General features: G+C 40.8%; 2 protein-coding genes across 3 annotated transcripts in view; one reads left to right on the plus strand and one right to left on the minus strand.

Moving 5' to 3' along the window:
• Positions 1-436: 436 nt before the first annotated feature.
• slc25a16 (solute carrier family 25 member 16) lies at positions 437-8,230 on the minus strand. The gene is made up of 10 exons (XM_053332830.1): positions 7,981-8,230; positions 7,355-7,480; positions 6,210-6,302; positions 5,983-6,116; positions 5,693-5,756; positions 5,231-5,352; positions 5,061-5,127; positions 4,773-4,935; positions 4,560-4,628; positions 437-3,439 (listed from the first exon to the last, which is right to left on the minus strand). The coding sequence occupies exons 2-10, from the start codon at positions 7,446-7,448 to the stop codon at positions 3,283-3,285; spliced, it is 963 nt and encodes a 320-aa protein (XP_053188805.1). The 5' UTR covers positions 7,449-7,480; positions 7,981-8,230; the 3' UTR covers positions 437-3,282.
• Positions 8,231-9,791: 1,561 nt separating this feature from the next.
• The window catches only part of tet1 (tet methylcytosine dioxygenase 1), a 31,562-nt gene continuing 20,610 nt past the window's right edge, over positions 9,792-20,743 (plus strand). Inside the window, exons 1-2 of one of the 2 annotated variants that reach the window (XM_053332818.1) lie at positions 9,792-10,081; positions 10,703-13,076. In XM_053332818.1, coding sequence (XP_053188793.1) covers positions 10,872-13,076 — 2,205 coding nt within the window. In that variant the 5' untranslated portion in view covers positions 9,792-10,081; positions 10,703-10,871. Of the gene's footprint in view, positions 10,082-10,498; positions 10,545-10,702; positions 13,077-20,743 lie in introns of those variants that run through there. The other variant, XM_053332819.1, reaches the window with a different exon arrangement.

Consider the following 20,743-nt stretch of genomic DNA (forward strand, 5'->3'; position numbering starts at 1 on the left):
GCATGAAAAATGGAATAATTTAGTTTTTTGAGCTGTCTAACTGTATTTATCATCAGTGAAGTGTGGACATGAAAGACATAACACAACACATTTACCAGTCAAATCAGTATGTGACACTGGACAACAACTGGTAGTGTATTCCAGCTTCAGTGAAATAAATGCAAATAATGCAAATTTATGTGGCCTTGTGGGGTTTTCATAGGCCTCGCATCAACATGATTTGTGTGTGAGAAATGATAGTAAACAGTTTCTACTTCACAAGTTTGATTCCAAAACATTAAAAAGGAATGGAAAGCCCCTTTTTTTCTTTTCTTTTTTTTGAAGGGAGCAAAAGGAGGACTCATGCTCCTCCTGTAATGATACATCAGTCTGACAGTAAGGGATAAGATCATTCACACATTCAAAAAACCAATATCAAAGGCTTGGTGCTGAGGGTGGCATTTAATGTAACTGCTTAAAAAAAGAATAGCAGGCAAGGAGAAAAAATTAAATACATACAGTATGACAAAAGAAAATGCATTTCGTTTGTTCAGTCATTCTCAAAACTACATTACCTATGTCAGTCACAACAAACATAGCATGATGAAGTAGTACAGCACACTATTGTATACAGCCTTGTTACTACTTCATTTATGTTGTGTGTTGTATGTATATTGGAGCACTTTGATTTTCAATATGAATGAAATGCCATACAAATGAAATGTATTCATTTACGATAATTACATTTACATATATAAATATCTAAATATTTAATGTTTTACATAATTATCAGTTGCATTGAGCAGCAGGACCAGAGCTAGTCTGTTCTTGAAGGATTGATACAAATAAAAAAGAAAAAGCACAGCAATAACAGTAATGAGTGAAAGACCAAAGGAGGAAATCAACAGAACAGTTACATGAAAGTTTCTGCGGTACTGTAGATGAATAAGCAGAAAAACAATATTGTTTCATAAACGACAAAGAGTTATGAAACTTGTATTAATTTGCACCTTTTGGGGTATTTTGGGAGAATTATATGTTCCAAAATATTTAGACTTTTGTTCAAAATGCATTCACACACACAAGACATCAAGCTGTTTCAACTGGCTGGGCAATTTCACAACAGTCACAACAGAAACTGAAGTTAACACTTTGGTTATGATAAGTCATTCCACCAATGCCAAGTGTATCAAGATATAAATATCTGCAGTAGTTTTCACTGCTTGATATTTTTGCTCGTTATGTATCTTCAGTTGAATGTTGGGATTTGAGGTTTGAGGCTTTACGGTTTTAATGTGGTGACAACCACCCAACTGAAGAGTTGCCAAGAGGTGACCGAAGCCTTTCTTAACACTTCACTTCCTCTGTAGTAAATGACTTTCAGATCATTCATTAGTTTATTGGAAATTCAAGGTATTTTTCAGTGTTCTGCAGTGTTCCCAACATGGAAGTCAAGACCTCTCCGATGGGTTGCATGGTCAATGTGATCAAAAGAAAGGGAATTCTGTTGCATAAATTTGTGTCTGTGTGTTTGGACTTTTCTGTAATTCCTGCTATTTTGTAAAATATGGGGTAGTATTAAGCCTCTAGCTATTATTCAAATGTAATGAGAGGTTTAGAAGGGGGACAGGGTTAGGGGTTGCGCTTAAGTTTCAGGTCGCAAGACTAAAAGGTCGGAAGCCACTGTTTTGTGATTTCTGCCCATTCAAATACAGTGATCTAAAAAACCGGAGGCATCACCTGCAACGTGTGGTGTGAAAGTCCAAATAAAACACATGAATCACTGGTGATATAAGACATCAAAAGTAGAAGAAGGCAAGAGACTGAAAAGATGCTTGTACAACAATCAAATATGACTAACTAAGACACACAGGCACTCATCTCAAGGCCTGCAGCGCACTTTTCTCCATTCAGTATTTAATGTTCAGCCTTCCTGGAGCAGTAAAGGCAATCAGCCATATAATAGCTCCAGTTAAAAACTGCATATATTACTGCAAGTCTAACAACTTGCTTTTGTTAAGCAAAAGAGGACAAAATCATAATTTGACTCGTATTTGATAAAGAGATTTGTGAAATCTGTATGACTGTGAAGTCCAGCTCTGATGGTAAACAATATCATTTTTGTTAAATGCTGCCACCCAGTGGCAACAGGCAGCTAAATCAATAAATAAAAAAAAGACAAAGCTACAGTTACAGTATGAAGTGCAAATTTCTCCTGAGTCCCCTCTACCAAGTGTGTCTGTCTGGAGGTGTCAGAAATACATCCATGATACAATCCACATGCTGACATCTCAAGAAGTCACAATAACTCAGTATCTCTCTGATTACAGCAGAGCATTAATGTACATAATTCAGTACCAAAAAGTACAGACTATGTGCACGCATTAAAGAACCAGTAATTCAAAAAGCGAACCATAATTGCTCCATTCAAGGTTTGGCAAAAAAACAAAAAAAACAAACTGAAATAATGTGTAAACCAGGTCTTTTTTAATAAAGACCTGCTGTATACAAAAAAATGTTAATAATTGATTTTAAATTAATGTAGAAGACAAAGGCAACTATGCACAAACAAATGACTGCATCCCAAAGCTGCAAGAACCACAGTACCTACAGACACACTACACCCTAAATAAACATTAGAAATCATCCGATTCATTTTAAAATACCTTTCAACAATAACCTAAGAAGCAATGACACACAACTATCAAACCGGGTACCAGTTAAACCATAAAGAAGTGTTTAAGAGTGATGTAACTGCACATCACCAAGTTTTCTTCTTTATAATGAATTTTCTCATTTTCGTCTGATTTTAAAATCTCTTCGGCAGGTCATGAAAGAGGCAGAAACAGACGAGTGGGTGTGTGAACGAGAGGGCTTTTACAATATTAGTGGGTTGCTGCATTGTTGCCAACAACATAAAAGAGCACACACATGTTGGAATGAGCCATCCGACCAAGCCACACCAACGGTGCTGCTGTCTGCTGTATCCATGGAGACACTGATGAGGGAGTTGCTCAAAGTCAAGCCACATGTCGTGAGAGGTTGAGTAAATCATCTCTCAAGAGGTGGCAAGTCAAAAAAGCAGGAAGTAAGAGGGGACGAAATAGCACAGAGACGGAGTGCCTTTCTGTCCGAGATCCAGTTTCCTCTTTCAGCATTAACTGACTTCCCTGCAACCTTCAGTGAAGTCAGGGCAAAACAAAAAAAGGCGATGCCCACACTGAAGGGTTTAAGACGAAGTGAGTAAGCCTCAGATCACTCTATGAGGTCTGCTTAATGACTTGGAAGGTAGAAAAACAACAGCTAGTTCAGGTGGAGGACCTGCTTCATGAACTCGTAGGTAGTAAAGGCCACAGCCTGGGAGGGGATGCAACGGATGTAGTTGAGAGAAAGGCCTCGGTACAATCCCTTCTTGATCCCATACTCGTTGTACACATACGACAGGGTCTTGCTCAGTGATCTGTTCGGGTGCAAGAAATAACACACTTTTTAGAACAATAGAGAGAAAAAAATAGAAAACTGCTGTGGATAAAATAACATGTCTCTAAATAAAATCAATTCTTCATGCACATGGGCCTTTTTAAGCAGGTTTTTGACATTTTTATCATGTGTATTATCATTCATGTTGTGTCCTGGGGTTTCTTGTTTTGTTTTTTATATGAGTTCACCAAAGCAAAACCCTCTCATGCTGAAATGGTAGTTAAGTAGTAAGTCTTATATCACTTTTACAGTTTTGTGACTGATATTCTTGATGTGATAAATCTAATGTAGTTGTTGTAAGGTCTGCCTGTAAGCAACAGGAAACTAGCAGCCATATTAAGAGAGAAAACTTCTCTTGAGCTGCAGACAAACAAGTCCACTGATATACTGCCTGAATGCTTTGTCCTTTAAAAATCTTAAATATGAATGGAAAGCAGATAACACAACAACAATGAGCAGAGTCTGAACAGGCATTACATGAACTTACACAGGAATGAACGGTATGTTGCAGTAGTTTTGCAGCTCCACTGCTACTCTACTCCTCAATGTTTTTTTGTGCTTTAACATTTTATCTACTGTAAACAGCCTCCCAACCACAGGAATTTTCCTCTCCAGTTTTCAGCATTGAGTAATCCTCTACATATAAAACCAAATGTGGAATCAGCTATTTCAAAAGCAAACTCTTCATTTAGCGTCCAACATACCTGTACGCTAACTTGGAGAGCATAAGCTTCATGTGCTTTTTTTTTTTGAACTGTATTTCCTTTATTTAGGAGACTGCAGAGAAACCTGCCTGAGACTACTGCCAACAGGTTCATTTTTAAAACAACTCCACCAATTACAGACGCACTAACAACTTCAGAATAGACGAGTGCCAATTGATTCTTTAGCAGCTATTTTGTTTTTTGTCACTTTGAGCATTGAAATGCATCATGACAAAATTCTTCAGTGATACATTGAAGAGGAACTCTGAAGGCCAGAAATAGCTGAAACCACAACTAAACCTTTCCAAGAGGACTGCACATTCTGACAAGTGTGATGAACATCGGAGCATCATGGTTTAACAGTATATGGAGAGTAGGAACACTGGTGGTACTTACACACACTTGTCAGAGTCAGGAAGCACAGCTCCTAACTGCATTCTTCTCCTCGCCACATCCAAGGGGTACCTAGTAAGAAGAAACACAATATGATAGATCAAGCATCAATATATCAGTGTAATCAATGACACACCCACAGGCAGCCACGCTATTGGTTCATCATTTATGAATCTTAAGCGAGAAGCCTGTCAGCTGTCTGCACACACTGCTTACGATATTGTCTGAGCGATGGCACCGGCAACCCCTCCACAGAGCAGGTTGACGTAGGTTTTCAGGATGAGGACATCTGGGTTGTCTGAGGAGGGACGTCCCAGCATCTCCGGGAAATGTTTCAAGCCGAGGCTTTTCAGGGTACCAAAGGTAAAGAATGAAAAACCTGCAAGAGCAGCAAAACAATGAACAAAGGTCATAAGTGGGAAGGAGGACATCTGTTCATAATAATAATAAAGCTAGTTATCATTCAATTTGGATTAATCTATGCAGAATAATGCCAATAATCACCTGCATAAGGGGCCATTCCAATAAGTGTTGGAGTGAGTCCCCTGTAGAAGCCCAAGAAGCCCCCTTCCTTTACGAAAAAAATATTCAGATCATTTTGTATAAGGTAAAAATGTTGACAAAAAAATTATAATGGAAGTCAAACTAAGCGTTCAATTTTTTTGTACACTCACCTTAAGGTAGATGGTGTGGAAGGCGTTGGCAATTCCAGTGTAGCGATGCTCTCCTTTCACCTGGAAGGCCAGCCTGGCTCGAACCATGTCCAGGGGGTAGGTGCATATCACTGCAGACATCCCTGATGACACACATGAAACAGTTCATGACTATGTACGCGATTGACTTTCCCTTCTTTGTCTCTCCATGTTTTGACACTGCCTGCACACAGATTGTAGCTGGGAGTGTGGCCATTTCAATATATTGTATTTTTGATTGAATACAATTGAATTGAATTGTAATTAAAGAGTATTTTTGTGCACCCATCACAACACAACATGAGATGCTTTGAGGTGAGAATTGCAAAGACTGCTTGCCACCAATAATAAATGAAATTACATTAGAAATGTAATTTATGCCAGTTTTCATTCCTTCATAATGCTTGAGCTCTAGTTGCATTACCAGTGAAAAATATAGATTACCTGCCAAAGATCCTGCCATGAGTCGGTGAATGTGTCCAGAGATCCCGAGTTGTTTGCTTAGCAGCTGTAAAGAGAAGGTAAATATTAGCAGTTTTATATCAGTTTCACCAATAAAAAAACGCACCAGTCAGAAATGTTTCTAACTGCATCAAGCTGTCATTTATTAAGCAAAAAACACAATATAAAAACATGTATCACTCCTCTAAACACTTTAAACAGTTTTACTAACACTCAGTTTTTATGACATTGCCCTTTGAAAGGGTTAGTCCACAATAAAAGATGCACTGTACCTTTTTATAATTGTCAAAGGCCATGAACTGGATGGCTCCATACGGAAATATCCTAACCATCATTGCTCCATTACCCTTGTACAGGCCAAGGTAGCCTTCTTTCTTTGGCACAGCTTTGAGAGTGGAAATCACTCCTGCAAAGAAAGATCAGAAGTTTCAAAAATGTGGCAGGGAAGTGTGAAAACAAACACTTCTTGCCTTTGCATGTTTGGCTGCTGATGTTTTACCCAGATGTTTGTAGTGCGGGTTCTGGGCCTGAAGCAGAATCTTGACTCTGTCCAGAGGAGCAATGGTCGTCTTGGCACAGCATCCTGCTAAGCCTAAACAAAATCAGAGAAACAGCAATCATGTTTTTATCATTAAATATTTAGCAGTGAATGTGAATGATTGATGATGTGATGAGGTTTTAAATTCATCTGGGGCAAAGCTGGCAATGAAACAGGTCTGCCATCCAGAGAAAAGATTGGTCACTGTCGGCCAAAATCTGACTGAATGCAGGTAGGGCTCATTGGGATCATTTTTATTTGAAGTGACATGAAGCCTGAGGTTATGGTACTAAAACTGATACTAATGGAAAGTAAGTAAGTAAGTAAGTCTACAGTGTTTTTTACTATGTGAGATCCCTTCATGATTGACTGTGCTATTTTTTCGGCATCATGTGTCAGGTACCTTTATTGTTCTTAGAAGGGAAACTCTATTTTTGCTCGCTGCCTAATATAGTGAGTTCAGATCAGGGTCAGGAGACAAAAAGTGCAGACTCCCAAAACCACTAGAGATTACTAGAGAGATTAGCTACTAGAGTAGCTGGCTTAAGTGCACTTCAATCACCAGTAATATAAAAAAATATACTGTATATTGAACCATAAGGACATGTGATGAAATGTGTACAGACAATCACAGGGCCCAACAATGCCTGGTCAACGTTATACTATGACAGTGAATATATTAAACTCACTACAACATATTTTAATGTATGCTGACTGTAGTTTACAGACATGTCAGGGATATTTAAGCTTAACAAACTTTTAGTATTTAACACCAGAGTACCTGCTGGTAAATAATTGTGTCCATTGTCCAAACTGTGCATGTGATCAGAAGCACTGCATGTGAAAACACTTCCCAAAGGGATACCTATGTCTTTCTTTCAACATACCTACTATAGAGGCTTTGGTGAAGACACCTATTTAGTAAAGGTCTGAGCGGTGGCTGTGCAGACATCAGTTTTTAAGTCAGATAAGAGAGCAAGAGACAGTAAAGCAAAGCAGAAAACATTTTTATGGTAAAAGATTGGAGTCTTGGATGCAGACACAGAGGCTTGAACTGGAATCATATCAATACGGTTGAGACTATAAACTGATGTGTCAGATCATACCTCCAGCTACGAAGGAGCGAATCCAGTAGTAGTCTCTCTTGGCCGAGGTATTGCTTATGGCAGTGGGTGTGGAGGCTGCAGCCTCCGTAGTCATTGTGTCTGCTCAGGAATCTGTTGCATCCATGACTGTGAAAGTTGGCAAAAATACTGTAAATGCACATGTGACATGAGTATTAAGACATTATGAAATATACCATTATTATCTTGGCAAATATTTCACGTGTAGGAGCAAATCAGACCATTTATTTGTACTGATATGAGGTAGGAAAGTCAAGATTTGCTATTAGTATTTGCAACCACAACCTGAAGGTAGATTTAGCATAAAGAACAGGTTGACAAGCCTGTCTGACAACAGTCAAATGCCCAAATGAAGATGCGATTTCTTGCCACAATCATTCCTCCTGTTCATATTGACCATTAGAAGATCCCTTCATAATAATGTATTTAAAAGTTTATCTGAAGCCTCAGCCATGCAAAACCTCCTCCAGTGTTCATGGGCTCATGATTGTTGTTTTATGACACACCAGAAAAAAAATGCCAACCTGTCCTATGACTCAGCTCTGAGAATGAAATAATCTTGGCCAGCACAGATAACATTAGTAACTGTTAAAAAAGCAGATACTCACAAGATAATCAAACCCGTCTGAAGCACACAAACAGCAACGGGAAAGGTCGGCTGGATGAATTCATCTGTTTCTCCTCCTGCTTCCCGTTTCCTTATTTAATCCTTGCCGGTAAAGTCTCGCGTTACCATGTGAAATCAGACAAGTGTCGCACTGCTGAGGTCGTCCTGCACTGTTTCAATTGCAAAAACATGCAGAAAAAAATGTAGTTGTGATTAACCGGGGGGACATTTAAAGCTCATGAAGCCACATCTGTGCCCTTCGCCCGGAGACAACTGCGCTGCTGGCCAAAAGCAGGCGCCTGAAAATGACGTATGGTGACGTTGACGAGAGAGTTGGAGAGGAGGAGAATGACTTATTATTAGTGGAGTAGTTTTGAATATCATTTATCATTTTAATATTATTATCACATTTCTGACAACGAACACAACTGGAGAGACAAGATATAAATGAACAGCGTAGAAAGTGTTATTATACCTGAGGGCAGCAGAGAGTGTTGATATTTTCAAAAGCACCTTTAAGTAATCTGGCTTTATTTTGACTCTGTCGTTTAGTTTATGTTTTTGCCTGTTTTTACCACTTGGACTATTCTTTTTATTTCTATTTTCTGATTGCTTTCCTCTTCATAAGCCAACTTTTATGCCTGTTTTTGCTTCATCACGTTTACTCCTAGTTGTTTTTTTTCAATTTATTTTCCTCTTATCTTTTTTCCTTTGAATTCCCCTCCTAACGTTTATTATTTCTTCATTACATATATTTTTATATTTTTGTTCATCTTTTATTGCCTTTTATTTTATTTGGGTATTCTTCATTTTTACACTTTTATCTTACATCTGGTGTTTCCTCACTGCAGGTTCATGAGAGTTATCCTAGCGTTTCCTCAGTTCCTGTTTTTATTGTTTTTTTCTGTTTGTTTGTTTGGTTTTTGTTTGTTTGTTTGTTTGTTTTAACTAGGCTATGTAAAGCACTTGTGTGTAATGTGTTACATTACCATTTATGAAAAGTGCTATACACATTTTTGATTGATTGATTTCAGACTGCATATTCCAATTATCCTCTTCTTACCAGCAGTTAGGTAGCTTGCTGACACTAAGGTACAATAAATCCTTATTTAACGTGACCAACTATTAGTTTGATATGTTACAATCATATTGATTTAGCGCACTCATGCGTCCACTTGTTTAAACACACCTATATGGAAGGCAATTTCCGCCAATGTGATGAAAAAAATATGTAGCCTGTCATTATAATGAGAAACTTTCTGAAAAAATGACTTAGTAACTCAAAATAATGACAAACTCTCTCAAAATAATCTAAAATAAAAAATAAAATAATGTAAAATAAAAATAAAAATGACTTATTAGTATCTCATTATTTTGAGATAGTGTCTCGTTATTTTGAGATGCTAAGTCATTATTTTGAGATAAGTCATCATTTTGAAATAGTATCTCATTATTTTGGGTTATTATTATTCGAGGTTGTTATTTTGACATAGCCTAAGTCTATATAGTATTCCATTATTTGGGTTACTAAGTCGTTATTATTGGTGTAATATGTCATTATTTTGGGTGACTATGTCATTATTTTGCAATAAGGCATTATTTTGAGATTCTGAGTCATTATTTTGAGAAAGTTCCTCATTATATTGACGTACATGATCTTTTTATTTTTTCATAATATTGGCGGAAATGTTCAGTGTGATCCTGGACTGAACGACAGCTTGAAGTCCACTCCTGGTTTTCGTGTCCACCTTTTTCCTCCAGAGCCGACGACGAGTTTTTTGGGCCAGCGGAGCCAGTAGGTTGCGTCTGGCGGAGGCAGAGAGGCTGGGGGCTGAATGGATTGGCATAAGAGGGATTTACATTTTAACTGGTGCTGTGCTCCGTGAAGACTACACGGTGCTGCACGCTGAAAAGCAACTATACCGACGCGCTCGACATATGTTCACGTCGGTGCTTGTATCATGTCCATGTGTCACCGTCGAGAAAGGATTGAACTTGCCAGCAGTCTATATTTGCCGAGGAGGGAAACCAATACAAGGTCTCGCTGTCTCGCTGGAGCGGAGTATTATTAGCAGTTCAGACAGTGCAACTGTCTCTCTCTGGTATGTAAAGCATTTCAGCCAGTAAACGACGTGTAAATAAAAAAAAACCTCACGGACAACTAAACAAGCCGTACCAAAGTGAGGTTTGTGGCCGTGTTAGGGGGTTTATGGGTCGGCGGCGCTTTAAATGACAGCGGTCAAGTGCAAAAATAATAATAAACAGCGACGTTGAGGGCGTTTTTACACGGTAATAACCTCCTCTTCCGCCAGCCAGAAAGACGAAAACAGGATCCGACCTCCGGCCAAAGCCCACTCCTCAACGTGTTTGCCCTTTAAACTGTTAAAGCCACGTTAACCAGTCAGGAAGCCGTACTATTTGTTTTTATGTACTTATTATCTTTGTGCAAAAATATCCTACTCAGCAGTGGTGCATTAAATTGTCTTTATTGACGTCAACCTTAAAGCACTTGATCGTCCAGTAGATGTTTCAGGCGTGGCAAAAGTGTCATTTAAAGCAGACAAAGTAAGGAAACATGGATTCATATTTGTACAACTTGTTTATGATGTTTGTACGTTACTGCAACAAGCGTTTTATTTACATTGTTACACTGTAAATACATTTAAAGGTGTTGACATGATTTGTATTTTCATTTTTTTTTTCTGTTTACTTTTCCTTTATAGGTCATGCACTGCAATTACACAATAACTACAGCATCATAGTTTACAGTTCAAGAAAAAAATACACAAGAAGAAGATTTTTGAAAGTTAAAATTGTTTACTGATTAAGAGTTAAACATTCATCTGGCTCCCATGCTGGCTTTCAGAAATCCTCCCCTCCATACCCTCAGCCATGCCTGCTACTACCAAACCCACCAGGAGACAGACACCTGCTCAGAGAAAAAATGGCCAGAAAGTGATCAACAGCAGGAGGCAAACTTGTAACTCAAATAAACCCAGGGGTAGAGCCACAGAGAGGTTCCAGAAAACACCACCAGCACCAAAAAGGTCGACAGCCAGGGCTCAGGCGCAGTCGGGTCAAAGCCCCCGTGGGAGAGGGGTTTGCGGACCTGCTGGTCAAGGCCCTGGGAGGTCGCCTGGCAGAGTTAACCATGCCCTTAATGTAACAGGATCTGCGAGGCTTAGAAGGCTGAGTAATCCACCTGACCACTGTGGCGAGTTAGAAGACTCCCTAGGGCGGAGGAAGTCCCTGCGTGGAGCATTGGTGTCTACTACTCCCTGCCAGCCTCCTAAACCTAGTAGAGGAGGGAGAAACAGCAGGGGGAGCGGAGGGAGAGGACCAGCATCAGATAGCTTAAGAAACCAGTCTACAAGCACCACAATCAAGGAATCAACTCCTGATGATAGAAATAAGAAACTGGACACCTGTGATGCTGAAGAGATCCTTCCGGTTTCTCTGAAAACTGATTTTGAAGTCCCAGCTAAGATAAAAGATCAGGGTCTAACAGTCAGTAATGCTAAAGAGGGCAGCCCTCTTAAAGCTGATTCACCACCGTGTAATGACACACTGGAGGACTGTATGCAGTGCAGCTGTGACAGTACCATAACAGAGCTGGACAAAAAGACTGTCAGCCATAACAGTGAAGAAGTTCTGAGGTGTGTGACTGGGGCTTCTGTGTGTGATGATGTTGATGGACAGCTCAAACTCTGCAGTGACAGAAGTGAGAATGGCCCCTCTGAGTTCACTACGGTAACGAGTAGTGGCTCACCACTGGTGCACGGCCACAGCAAGGGTAACGACACTTCACCTATCGTAGGAAAGAAGCTTGACCATCTTATCAGTGATCGTAAGCAAGATGATGTGCTCACTCTCCACGAAGAGGAGGGCAACATGCGGGACTTAAAAGAGAATGGGACAGGAGAACAAGTGATTGTTGACACTGAGAGGAAAGATGAGAAAATCGTAAATCATGAGAGAAGGGAGAGTTTAGAGGCAGAGAGAGCTGCTGAAAGAATAGACAAGACTGAGGAAGAGATGGAGGAGATTGTTAAGAGGCTGGGTAATTGTGAGGGAGAAGAGGGAGGACACAAAGAAAAGAAGAATTATGTTTTCATCAATCCTGCTGACGCCCACCCCAGCACTTCTGCCTGTCAACCCTCAGATGAACCTCCCTCTAATGATGTTCTGACAGCACAGTCAGAATCACTTGTAAGGGTGCTACCTGTCTCCAACACAGCTACCTCAAATCCCACCAAAGCCCCCACCACCTCAGAGTTACCTGAACTAGAGGTTCTGAGCCAGGGTAAGACAGACATGCAACCTACCATTCAAGGTGCTAAACCTCAATTCCCAGGGTGCTATGCTGTCCCTGACACTGCCCTGTTGTCACAGACTGATCTATTGACACGGAGTACGCCGGTTATTATCCGTAGTGACTCCCTCAAACCTTGGAGCTCGAGGGATACAATACAGAAAAAAGCACAACAACTGCAAAGCCTTGAGAGTCCTTCTCAGGTGGAAAGACAAGCTTGCACACCAGCAGAGACGCAGACCAAAGATAGTGAATCTAATCGAGAGCCATCTGAGCACCACAACCAGAAAGAGACTTCTTTGCTGCCAGTGTCACTAGTTCCTCAGTCGAGCACAGATGCCCTGACAGCTGAGCGTGACCCAAACCTCAGCGAGGACAGTGTTGTGGTAGCAGTGCCAGAGCAGGACTTGGTGCCAAAGATCTCGACTCCCTCTGTGGACAGTAGCTCCACATTCTCCTGCAGCTCGGAAAGTACTCGCTCCTCTTTTTCTTTTGACACTGAATCAGAAGCAGGGTACGGAGAGCCCAGCCCCTCTGTTATGCCAGGATCCTGGGGGCCGGAGGGGGCCTGTTTGCCCTCCTGGACCACTCCGAAATCACAGAAGAAGGAGAGGAAGAAGCGGAGCAGGTGTGGGACGTGCGAGCCATGCCTGAGGAAGATCAGCTGTGGCCAGTGCAGCTGTTGCCTCAACCGCAGGACTGGCCACCAGATCTGTAAGCTGAGAAAGTGTGTGGAGCTAAAGAGAAGAAGAGTTTCATCCCCACTCACTCTGTCTGCTGCACAGGTGAGGCTTCCATTATGCTGCATGAGTGCATTTTAATAACATGTAGTGGCAGCACATTGTATTGCAATCAGGAGTTCAGTTCATTCCCACAAGGAGGTTTATTGAGGCTGACAACAATTCGAGTGGGAATTTATTGGAGCCTCTTTTTGTTTCTACAAATAGGTGACTTAAAGAAACTGATAAACGAGTGGTAGTTACAGTCTGACAGCGGTGCTTTTGATTTCTGAGGTTTCCCAGCCGCCCACTAGTATTAGCGGTGATCGAGAGTTGAATGAGCCAAATAGTTGAAACAGTGGGTTTCACTTTCACACTGAGAATTTCCTCTGTTGGGAGTAACTGATGGTGTGCGCTCCGCTTCGCAGTGCCTTCCTGTTAAATGTAAAACATTGAAAGATAAAAAGGGGAAGTGTCCGTGTGTACACATGAAGAGATAATACAACAGAGATCAGGTGTTAATGCATGTGTATGCTTCATTATGTCCTGCTTTAGAGGGGAAACCGCTATCACATGACCAGCAACAGCTCTGCACGTGGTTGGAGTATGTGTCGTGTTTTTGTTTGTTGGTGTGTGTGTGTGTGTGTGCGCGCCTCTGTGTGAGTTTGTGCGTGTGTGTGTGTGTGAGTCATCCAAGGCACAAGCAAGAGAAAAAGCTATTTTATGAGTTTCATGTGGTGACTGTGTATACGTGGATGCTTGTGTGTGTGTGTGGATGGGCACGGGTATATCATTAACACCAATCTGAGTCGGATGTTATAGCACAGCAGCATTGAATGGCATTGCGTATTTTAGAAGGGAACCCAATAAGACTATAAACACCTAGCACACTGGTTAAGAGGGGAATAGTTGTGGTACTGTTTCCTCTGTGTCGCTGTTAACTTTATTAAAGCTTCATTAGTCAAATAAGAAAGTATAGCAGCATAAAGGCTCAGATATTTTCTCAGCAGTTGAGAGCAAAACAGAGTTGAAATGCGTGTGAATATTGGACTTTTATTTGTTGTGTGTACAGAAACACAACTTCAATGAGATGATGATGTTTCTCTATGTATGCAAGAACCTGTTTGCCAATATAATAACAACTGTATGAACCTAAAATTATGTCAGGAGTGTGTGTTTGCAGCATGAAATGTTTGAAATTTTTAAAGTACAGTTAATATTATTTAGATTTTGCCTTTAAAAAATGTATAAATGAATGTTTGTGACATTGCATGTACCATCTGTGATTATGGTGCATGTTTAGAGACAACAGGCTAACAGATACCTCATTCATTCTGGCAAGTGGGAATAACAGTTCCTTACAGCAGCTGGCGGTTAGAGCTACTATATAACTATGTACATAGTTTAGTGGTGTCCATGTGGCTGGGGGAGGGCTCTGCGTGAACAACTGTGAGTGAGGGTCCATGTGGCTGTGTAGTCTTGCGTGTGCAAGCGTGCATGCATACACTGACTACACTGACAGCGCCCTCAGAGTCAGAGCATTGGCAGTAGAAGATTAGGACCGATTATATAACACCTGCAGAATTAGTACTGGAGACCTTTGTGCATTATTTCTGATTATAAGAGGGGGTGAGGAGGAAAAGATTAGGACAGGCAGAGATTTACGAACATATTATTTGTAATGCCCAGAAATATGGGTCAATGTGTGTGTGTGGCGCAGAGGGGAAGACTCATTTAGTGTAGTAGTCAGCTGTGGCTCAGGAGGTAGAGCGGGTCGTCCTCTGATTGGAAGATGAGTGGCGCGATCCCCCAACTCTTCCAGTCCACATGTGTGTGTGGCAGCTTGCATGGCAGCCTCTACCATCAGTGTATGAATATGTGTGTGCAAATTAATGTTGGTATGTTGTGTAAAGCACTTTAAGTGGTTAGAAGACTAGAGAGGCGCGGTATAAATGCAGTTTGTGTGGTGTCTCATTTAGCAGCCAGGGTGACACTAACGTTGATCAATCAATCAATGTATTTTTTTATTTTTTTTAATATAGCACCAAATCACAACTAAATTTATCTCAAGGCACTTTTCACAGAGAGCAGGTGTAGACCGTACTCTTTCATTTAATTAAAGTAAGATGACAAAAATGTAGATTCACTCTCATTCAAACAACAGAGCTGCATGTTGTTTTCCCCATTTATCTTAACTGACTACTACAGTATACGCCTGTGTTTGTAGTTTGAAAACAGGTTTTTGTTTGATCGTGTGCGCTCGCAGGGGTGGAGCCTGCTCTAGGTGCTTCACTGTCAAGACACTGTGATGGGCTGTGGGTCAAATACCTTTATCCTTTATTTAATTCTACATGCAAAGCAGGTAGAGCTTGATTATTGGAGTATATTACTCAGGGAAACACACTGTGAGTGTATGTATGTGTTGTATTGTGTACTTTTAGTGTGAGTAATATGTTAATATATGCTGGCCAGTCTTGAAGATCAAGCTCACACACCCTTCCAACTAACAAACATTTCTAACTCCTCAAGATTGTGAAAGAAAGGGCAGAGGCCAAGGAGAGCTGTTCATGTAGTGGCATGTGAATTATGTTCCTGTTTTTGCCATACTGGCTATGGTTGATTTGGCTATGGCTTAGTTTGGTTTAGTCACACAACATACAACACAGATTCAACAGCGTAAAAGTGACATGTATGAAGGCAAAATGCAAAAAAAAAAACCATTAGCCATGAGCGTCTGTGGTTTGTGTGTGAGTATGCAGCAAGCACAGTGAGAGAGGAGGTTTCTTTTTAAAAATGTCTGGTTTCACTCAGGCTTGATGGCCCCCTCGTGGCCTTGTCTCGTATTGGGCACAGGGGGCAATGCTGAGACCTGGCACTGAATGCACACAAACACTAGCACATACACAGTGGAAACAAAATATTTCAGTTCATAGAGTGCAAAAGCTCCTGTATTTGTATAGTGAATTTCACTGAAACAGTCCTGACATGTTTAAAGCTGTAGGCTGCATAGCTGACTCACTTTTTTATGGAGATGTCAACACTCATAGATAATGTTATTAATATAACAAAATAGGACCAATTGCTCCACATAGCCATCATCCCCATGTGAACAAAGAGGAAGTGAGCTGTTGTACAAACAGTTGGACAACAGTTGGTCATTTCTGGCCATTGATTTGACTTCCAGCACAAACCCTTCCTGACTGAAGCACTGACTGAAGAAATTAAAGATGCAAGCCATTTTTTCAAATAACACATTTCCATTTGTTCATTTTTCCTCATTATAATGTAGCTATGATATGCAAACACATCCTTCATTTACCAGTATAGTGTTTACAGGTGTTTGTGGGAGAAGAGCAAATATTACTTTAATGCAAAACGCATGAAATTATATTGGCATAAAAGTTTCAAACACTTTTTCTTGCATTTTGTTTAAGTGGAGCTACACATTATAATATGTGTGTTGATTCTTTGACCAATGCAAATGACACAGCTCTCACAGATAGCATTGCACATGTGAGTGTCTTCTTTTTTCAAGGCCGTGTACCTGGTGAGGTGTAATTTAGGTCAGTTTTAGGTGCACCATAATGACATATTCACAGTACAATACAGCTGCAGACACTATACTTTTACAAATAGTAACCTGCATGCTTCCAGTCAGCCAGCTCAGCTCAGTCCATCTCCTCCTGCAAACTTATTTATCTCCAGCGCTTCTTCCACTCCTCTGTTTTCTGCTGCAGTGCATTTGCCAGAAGAGTAGCCCAGCTGAGATAACACCTGTATCAGGAAAACACTTGCCAATCCCTCAGACAGTGCTCTGTTATGGAGGACGGGCAGCCTGCAGCACCCGAGGGTGACTGTCTGGAATTATAACAGATATTCAAAGCTGAGCCTGTGTTAATTTGAATGATTATTTCCTGTATGTTTGTCTGAATGTGGACGTTTAAGGCTGATTTATGCTTCTATGTAACCTCCACGCCTTAACTACACTGGTGCTCCGATGCTGTGGTGCACCTTTCGAAGTCCTGCGTCTCTCCATCGCATTGTGTTTTGTCGCGGTGCAATTCACTGCCAGAGCGGTGTCTCTAGTCCCTTCCCAGGTATGACAAAGACAATTTCACACTTTAATTTCTGTGTAATGGCCACTTCTTATTTTTAAAAACTTGCTCCACAGCAGATTGAGCTACTTATTTCAAGTGAAAATGTGCTTGAAACAAGTGAAAGTTTTAAGTGTAATGAGATTTATTTTGACTCGAAGATTTTGAGTTTCTGCAATGTTTTGTTGGAATGCACATGATTGTCACACAACATAGTTCTATTTATTAATTATTACTCTTTTTGCTACCAAGCAAACCAATCACAGCCCGCACGGTCTGCGTTGCCTCAACGCGTAGTTACATTTCTGGGGAGATGCACGTCAGGGGATGGCATGGGGGTTCACGGCGACGCAGAGGGCTCTGCTTAAGTACGCCGTTGGCTTGACGTTGACCCAACGTAGAATCATAAATCAGCCTTTAGTCATATGGCTGGGTGTGTGTGTGTGTGTACTTAGATATATTTCAGCTTCACGTCATCATGCAGCAAAACACCCTCATTGTCCTCAAAGGGAAGCAGCTTAATGTAAAGTGAGGGTGATTTCTCCAAGCAGATGCGCCTGTCAGGTCTGAACCCCACTCCCCCCTCTCTCGCACACAGCACTGGAGGTCTTCAGCGCAGACGGTTGCCATGGGGACCTCATTGTCTGTTGCTGACCTTTGACCTGCCACGGTTGTCTGATGGAGTATTCTCAGTGTCGCAATGAGGATTAGTGACGATAACCAGTAGACACACACTACGATGGGTTTAAAGCTTTGAACCCGGTAACCTACATCCAGGTAATTAGGTTAAACTACGCAGGTTATCCTGCTTATGGAGGGTCAGCAGCAAGCAACTAGGGCTATCTACAAGAGACGAACACCTCAAACATGGTAAAAATACCTGCATTATCTCTGTGCAATGTCAATCAACACATTCAGTGAGATAATTCTACTTGTTTATGTTGCTGATCAACTCGTGGCAGCAGTGTAATAATACTCTGTATAAGCTCTTCTTTATATCAGTAGGATTGAAAAATATGAGCCACATTCTGCTTTAGATACATTTCTTTAATTGCAATAAATCACCATATATTGTAGTACTGTGCCGTTATACTGTTATGCAAACAATCTCATCCTATTCAACATGGTAGAAAATTAGTTGATTTAGGACACGCGAGTGGTTAGAGTACATGCCACGTACATAGCCGTCCCCGGTTCAAATCCCAGCCGTAGGTCCTTTGCTGCATGTCACACACCCCTCTCTCTCCCATGTTTCCTGTCTACTGTTGAATAAAGGTATCTATTCCGAAAAGAATTTTTAAAAAAGAAAATGAGTTGATTTATTTACTATCTGCCACATGTACAAAGGCTATTAAGAATACTGAGCACTGCTAATGATTAAGTAAATCTTAATTTTTTCAAGATACTGTAAAATATTCTCAAACAAGCATAAATCTGACTGCATACATACAAATGCTCTTATTTTATTCAGATGTATTGATTGATCTCTGCCCAACAAAACACTCTTTATAGAAATATATAAACACACAATATAGTATATTTAACCATATAAATATAAATATAATATTATCCTAAAATAGAATTAAATTAATTAGATATCAAACTTTTCTACATTTGACTGCTTGAACCTTTGTTAATGTTGAGTGCTGTGCAGAGATGATCGCTACATTTGTACACCTGTCTCTGATAAAAGCAGTCTTAGCTAGTCTAGTTTATTGTCAATGGACTTGATGAGAGAGCTGGTCAGCTGATGTTAGCCTTTAACCTAACTTGGATGCCAGGTCACTTGCCGCGCTTACACTTTTTGACATCCCCCTGGGCGATGCCACAGTTTTTGCAGGTCCAAGGTCTTGCAGCGTGGTGTCTGGAGCAAGCCAAGGCAACACAGATTCTCCAAATTATCACCATCTGGTTGTGTTTGGCAATTAAAACATTTTGCAGTGATGACGTTAATGAGCTCCACGGTTGGCATCACATGACTGCAGTAATGAGGTTATCATCGCAGCCCTATGCACTGCGTTACCAAACTGTAATAACGTGCTGTAACATAGCCAATTCTGTTCACTGTGGTGCATTACCTATCTCAAACTAGTTATAAGTCTCTTCAAATTGATTGTCACGCTGTACTGAGGTGCAATACAACAACTAGCTGCCTGTAAGGTAGGAAACCTTGTAAAAAAATTGTCAGCAGAAATGTAAAATGTGCATTATTTAAACATGCCAAAATATTCAATGAAACACGAATGGTCCTTTAACAGATGGCACAAACAAATTCTCTGAGCCATGATAGAGTTTGATGTGTCACTTTAAATTCTCCATTCGTCACTGAAAGCAAAATCATCTCCTTTCACAAAAATGAGCACAGATTCTTCCACATACGCATGTGGGCACTCTGGCAGTGAGCTGAAGGCAGATGCACCTCCACGCTCTCTTTTTTTTTTTTTCCTCTTCATTACGTAAATGTGTGGGACAGAAGGGGGCCGAGGTAGCGAGGAGGGTGCAAGATTCGTGAAATGTCAGAGGCACTGCCAACATTTTAACAGAGCCAACTTGTTATGACCAAGCATAGTGCGCTGTGCTTTAGCCTACTCGCTCTCCGCAGACTTCTCCTCCTCCTCGGCACAGACACGCATTTTATTACACGGGCTTGCCTCTGATTAGGGCTGCTTTGTTTTTTCTGTTAACCTGGTCCAAGCCAATTAAATTTAAAACAACCCTGTGAGGTAGTTATCTGTAATAGCTGCAGGGCTTGGGTAGTGGCCCAGAAAAAAGGCTCTGTGAAAGAGGGGGAAATGTCTGTTTTATTTGATTTGGGGCTCTGTCATTTGGCCAGAGCACGCAATACATCCGCAGATGTATGGCCAAGAGTGTACCAGGTTGAAGGCTTACATCCAACCAGAGACATTGATTTAATGATGGGGGACTCCACTCAGATGCAGTCTGTTTGCTTTAATTCACATTAAGCTGCCAACCATTTCTAATACCGTTTCTTCAAAAAACAGTAAAGCTGAAAGTCGTATAAACACATGGCAGCAAGATATTTGTAGAGTTAAACTTTGTACCACTAATGCTCCACTCCTGAGCCCTCTTAGGTTCTCTGCATCTGTGAGTTTGTGCCGTGTCCTGACTGTTGTGAGGCTCTAAGTCCCTGGATAAGCTTTGAAGTCGTGCCACTTGGTTTCTCTGGGTGAAAAGAAATCCTCACTTTGCCCCCCAAAAGAAATGCCACTCAAATCTTACCAAGGGCACACAATGGCCTCCTTCTAGAGAAACCAGAGCTTATTCATGCATTGGCCCACCTCATTTAGAATATAGCTCATACACCTGAAGCCGATAAAAACTGCCTCTTACCTATTTGGCCAGAATGCCATCCACTCATTGTAATGAATGGCTTGTTGATCATTTTGCTTTGTCCGTTTTTCTCTTTGTTCATCACTCTTTATTTTTGTCTGATGCTGAACAGTGTGTGCAATAAATCATAAATGCACCACTGTACATGCATCTATCTGCACACTTGTGCATATTTGTGTCTGTAAATGTGTGTGAGTGCATGCATACACACGTGCAGTCATATGGCCAACATGCCCACTCAGCATGTTGTACTAGCACAAACTTAAGTAAGCCTTTTCCTGTCTCATT

Source organism: Scomber japonicus, chromosome 14 (assembly GCF_027409825.1).
Source record: "Scomber japonicus isolate fScoJap1 chromosome 14, fScoJap1.pri, whole genome shotgun sequence".
Taxonomy (NCBI): domain Eukaryota; kingdom Metazoa; phylum Chordata; class Actinopteri; order Scombriformes; family Scombridae; genus Scomber; species Scomber japonicus.

Coding starts and splice junctions, on each gene's coding strand:
- slc25a16 (XM_053332830.1), bottom strand. CDS start 7,448: ATGACTACGGAGGCTGCAGCCTCCACACCCACTGCCATAAGCAATACC. Junction 6,303..7,354: donor TCGCTCCTTCGTAGCTGGAG/GTATGATCTGAC, acceptor GATTTTGTTTAG/GCTTAGCAGGATGCTGTGCC. Junction 5,757..5,982: donor CCTTTGACAATTATAAAAAG/GTACAGTGCATC, acceptor TTCTCTTTACAG/CTGCTAAGCAAACAACTCGG.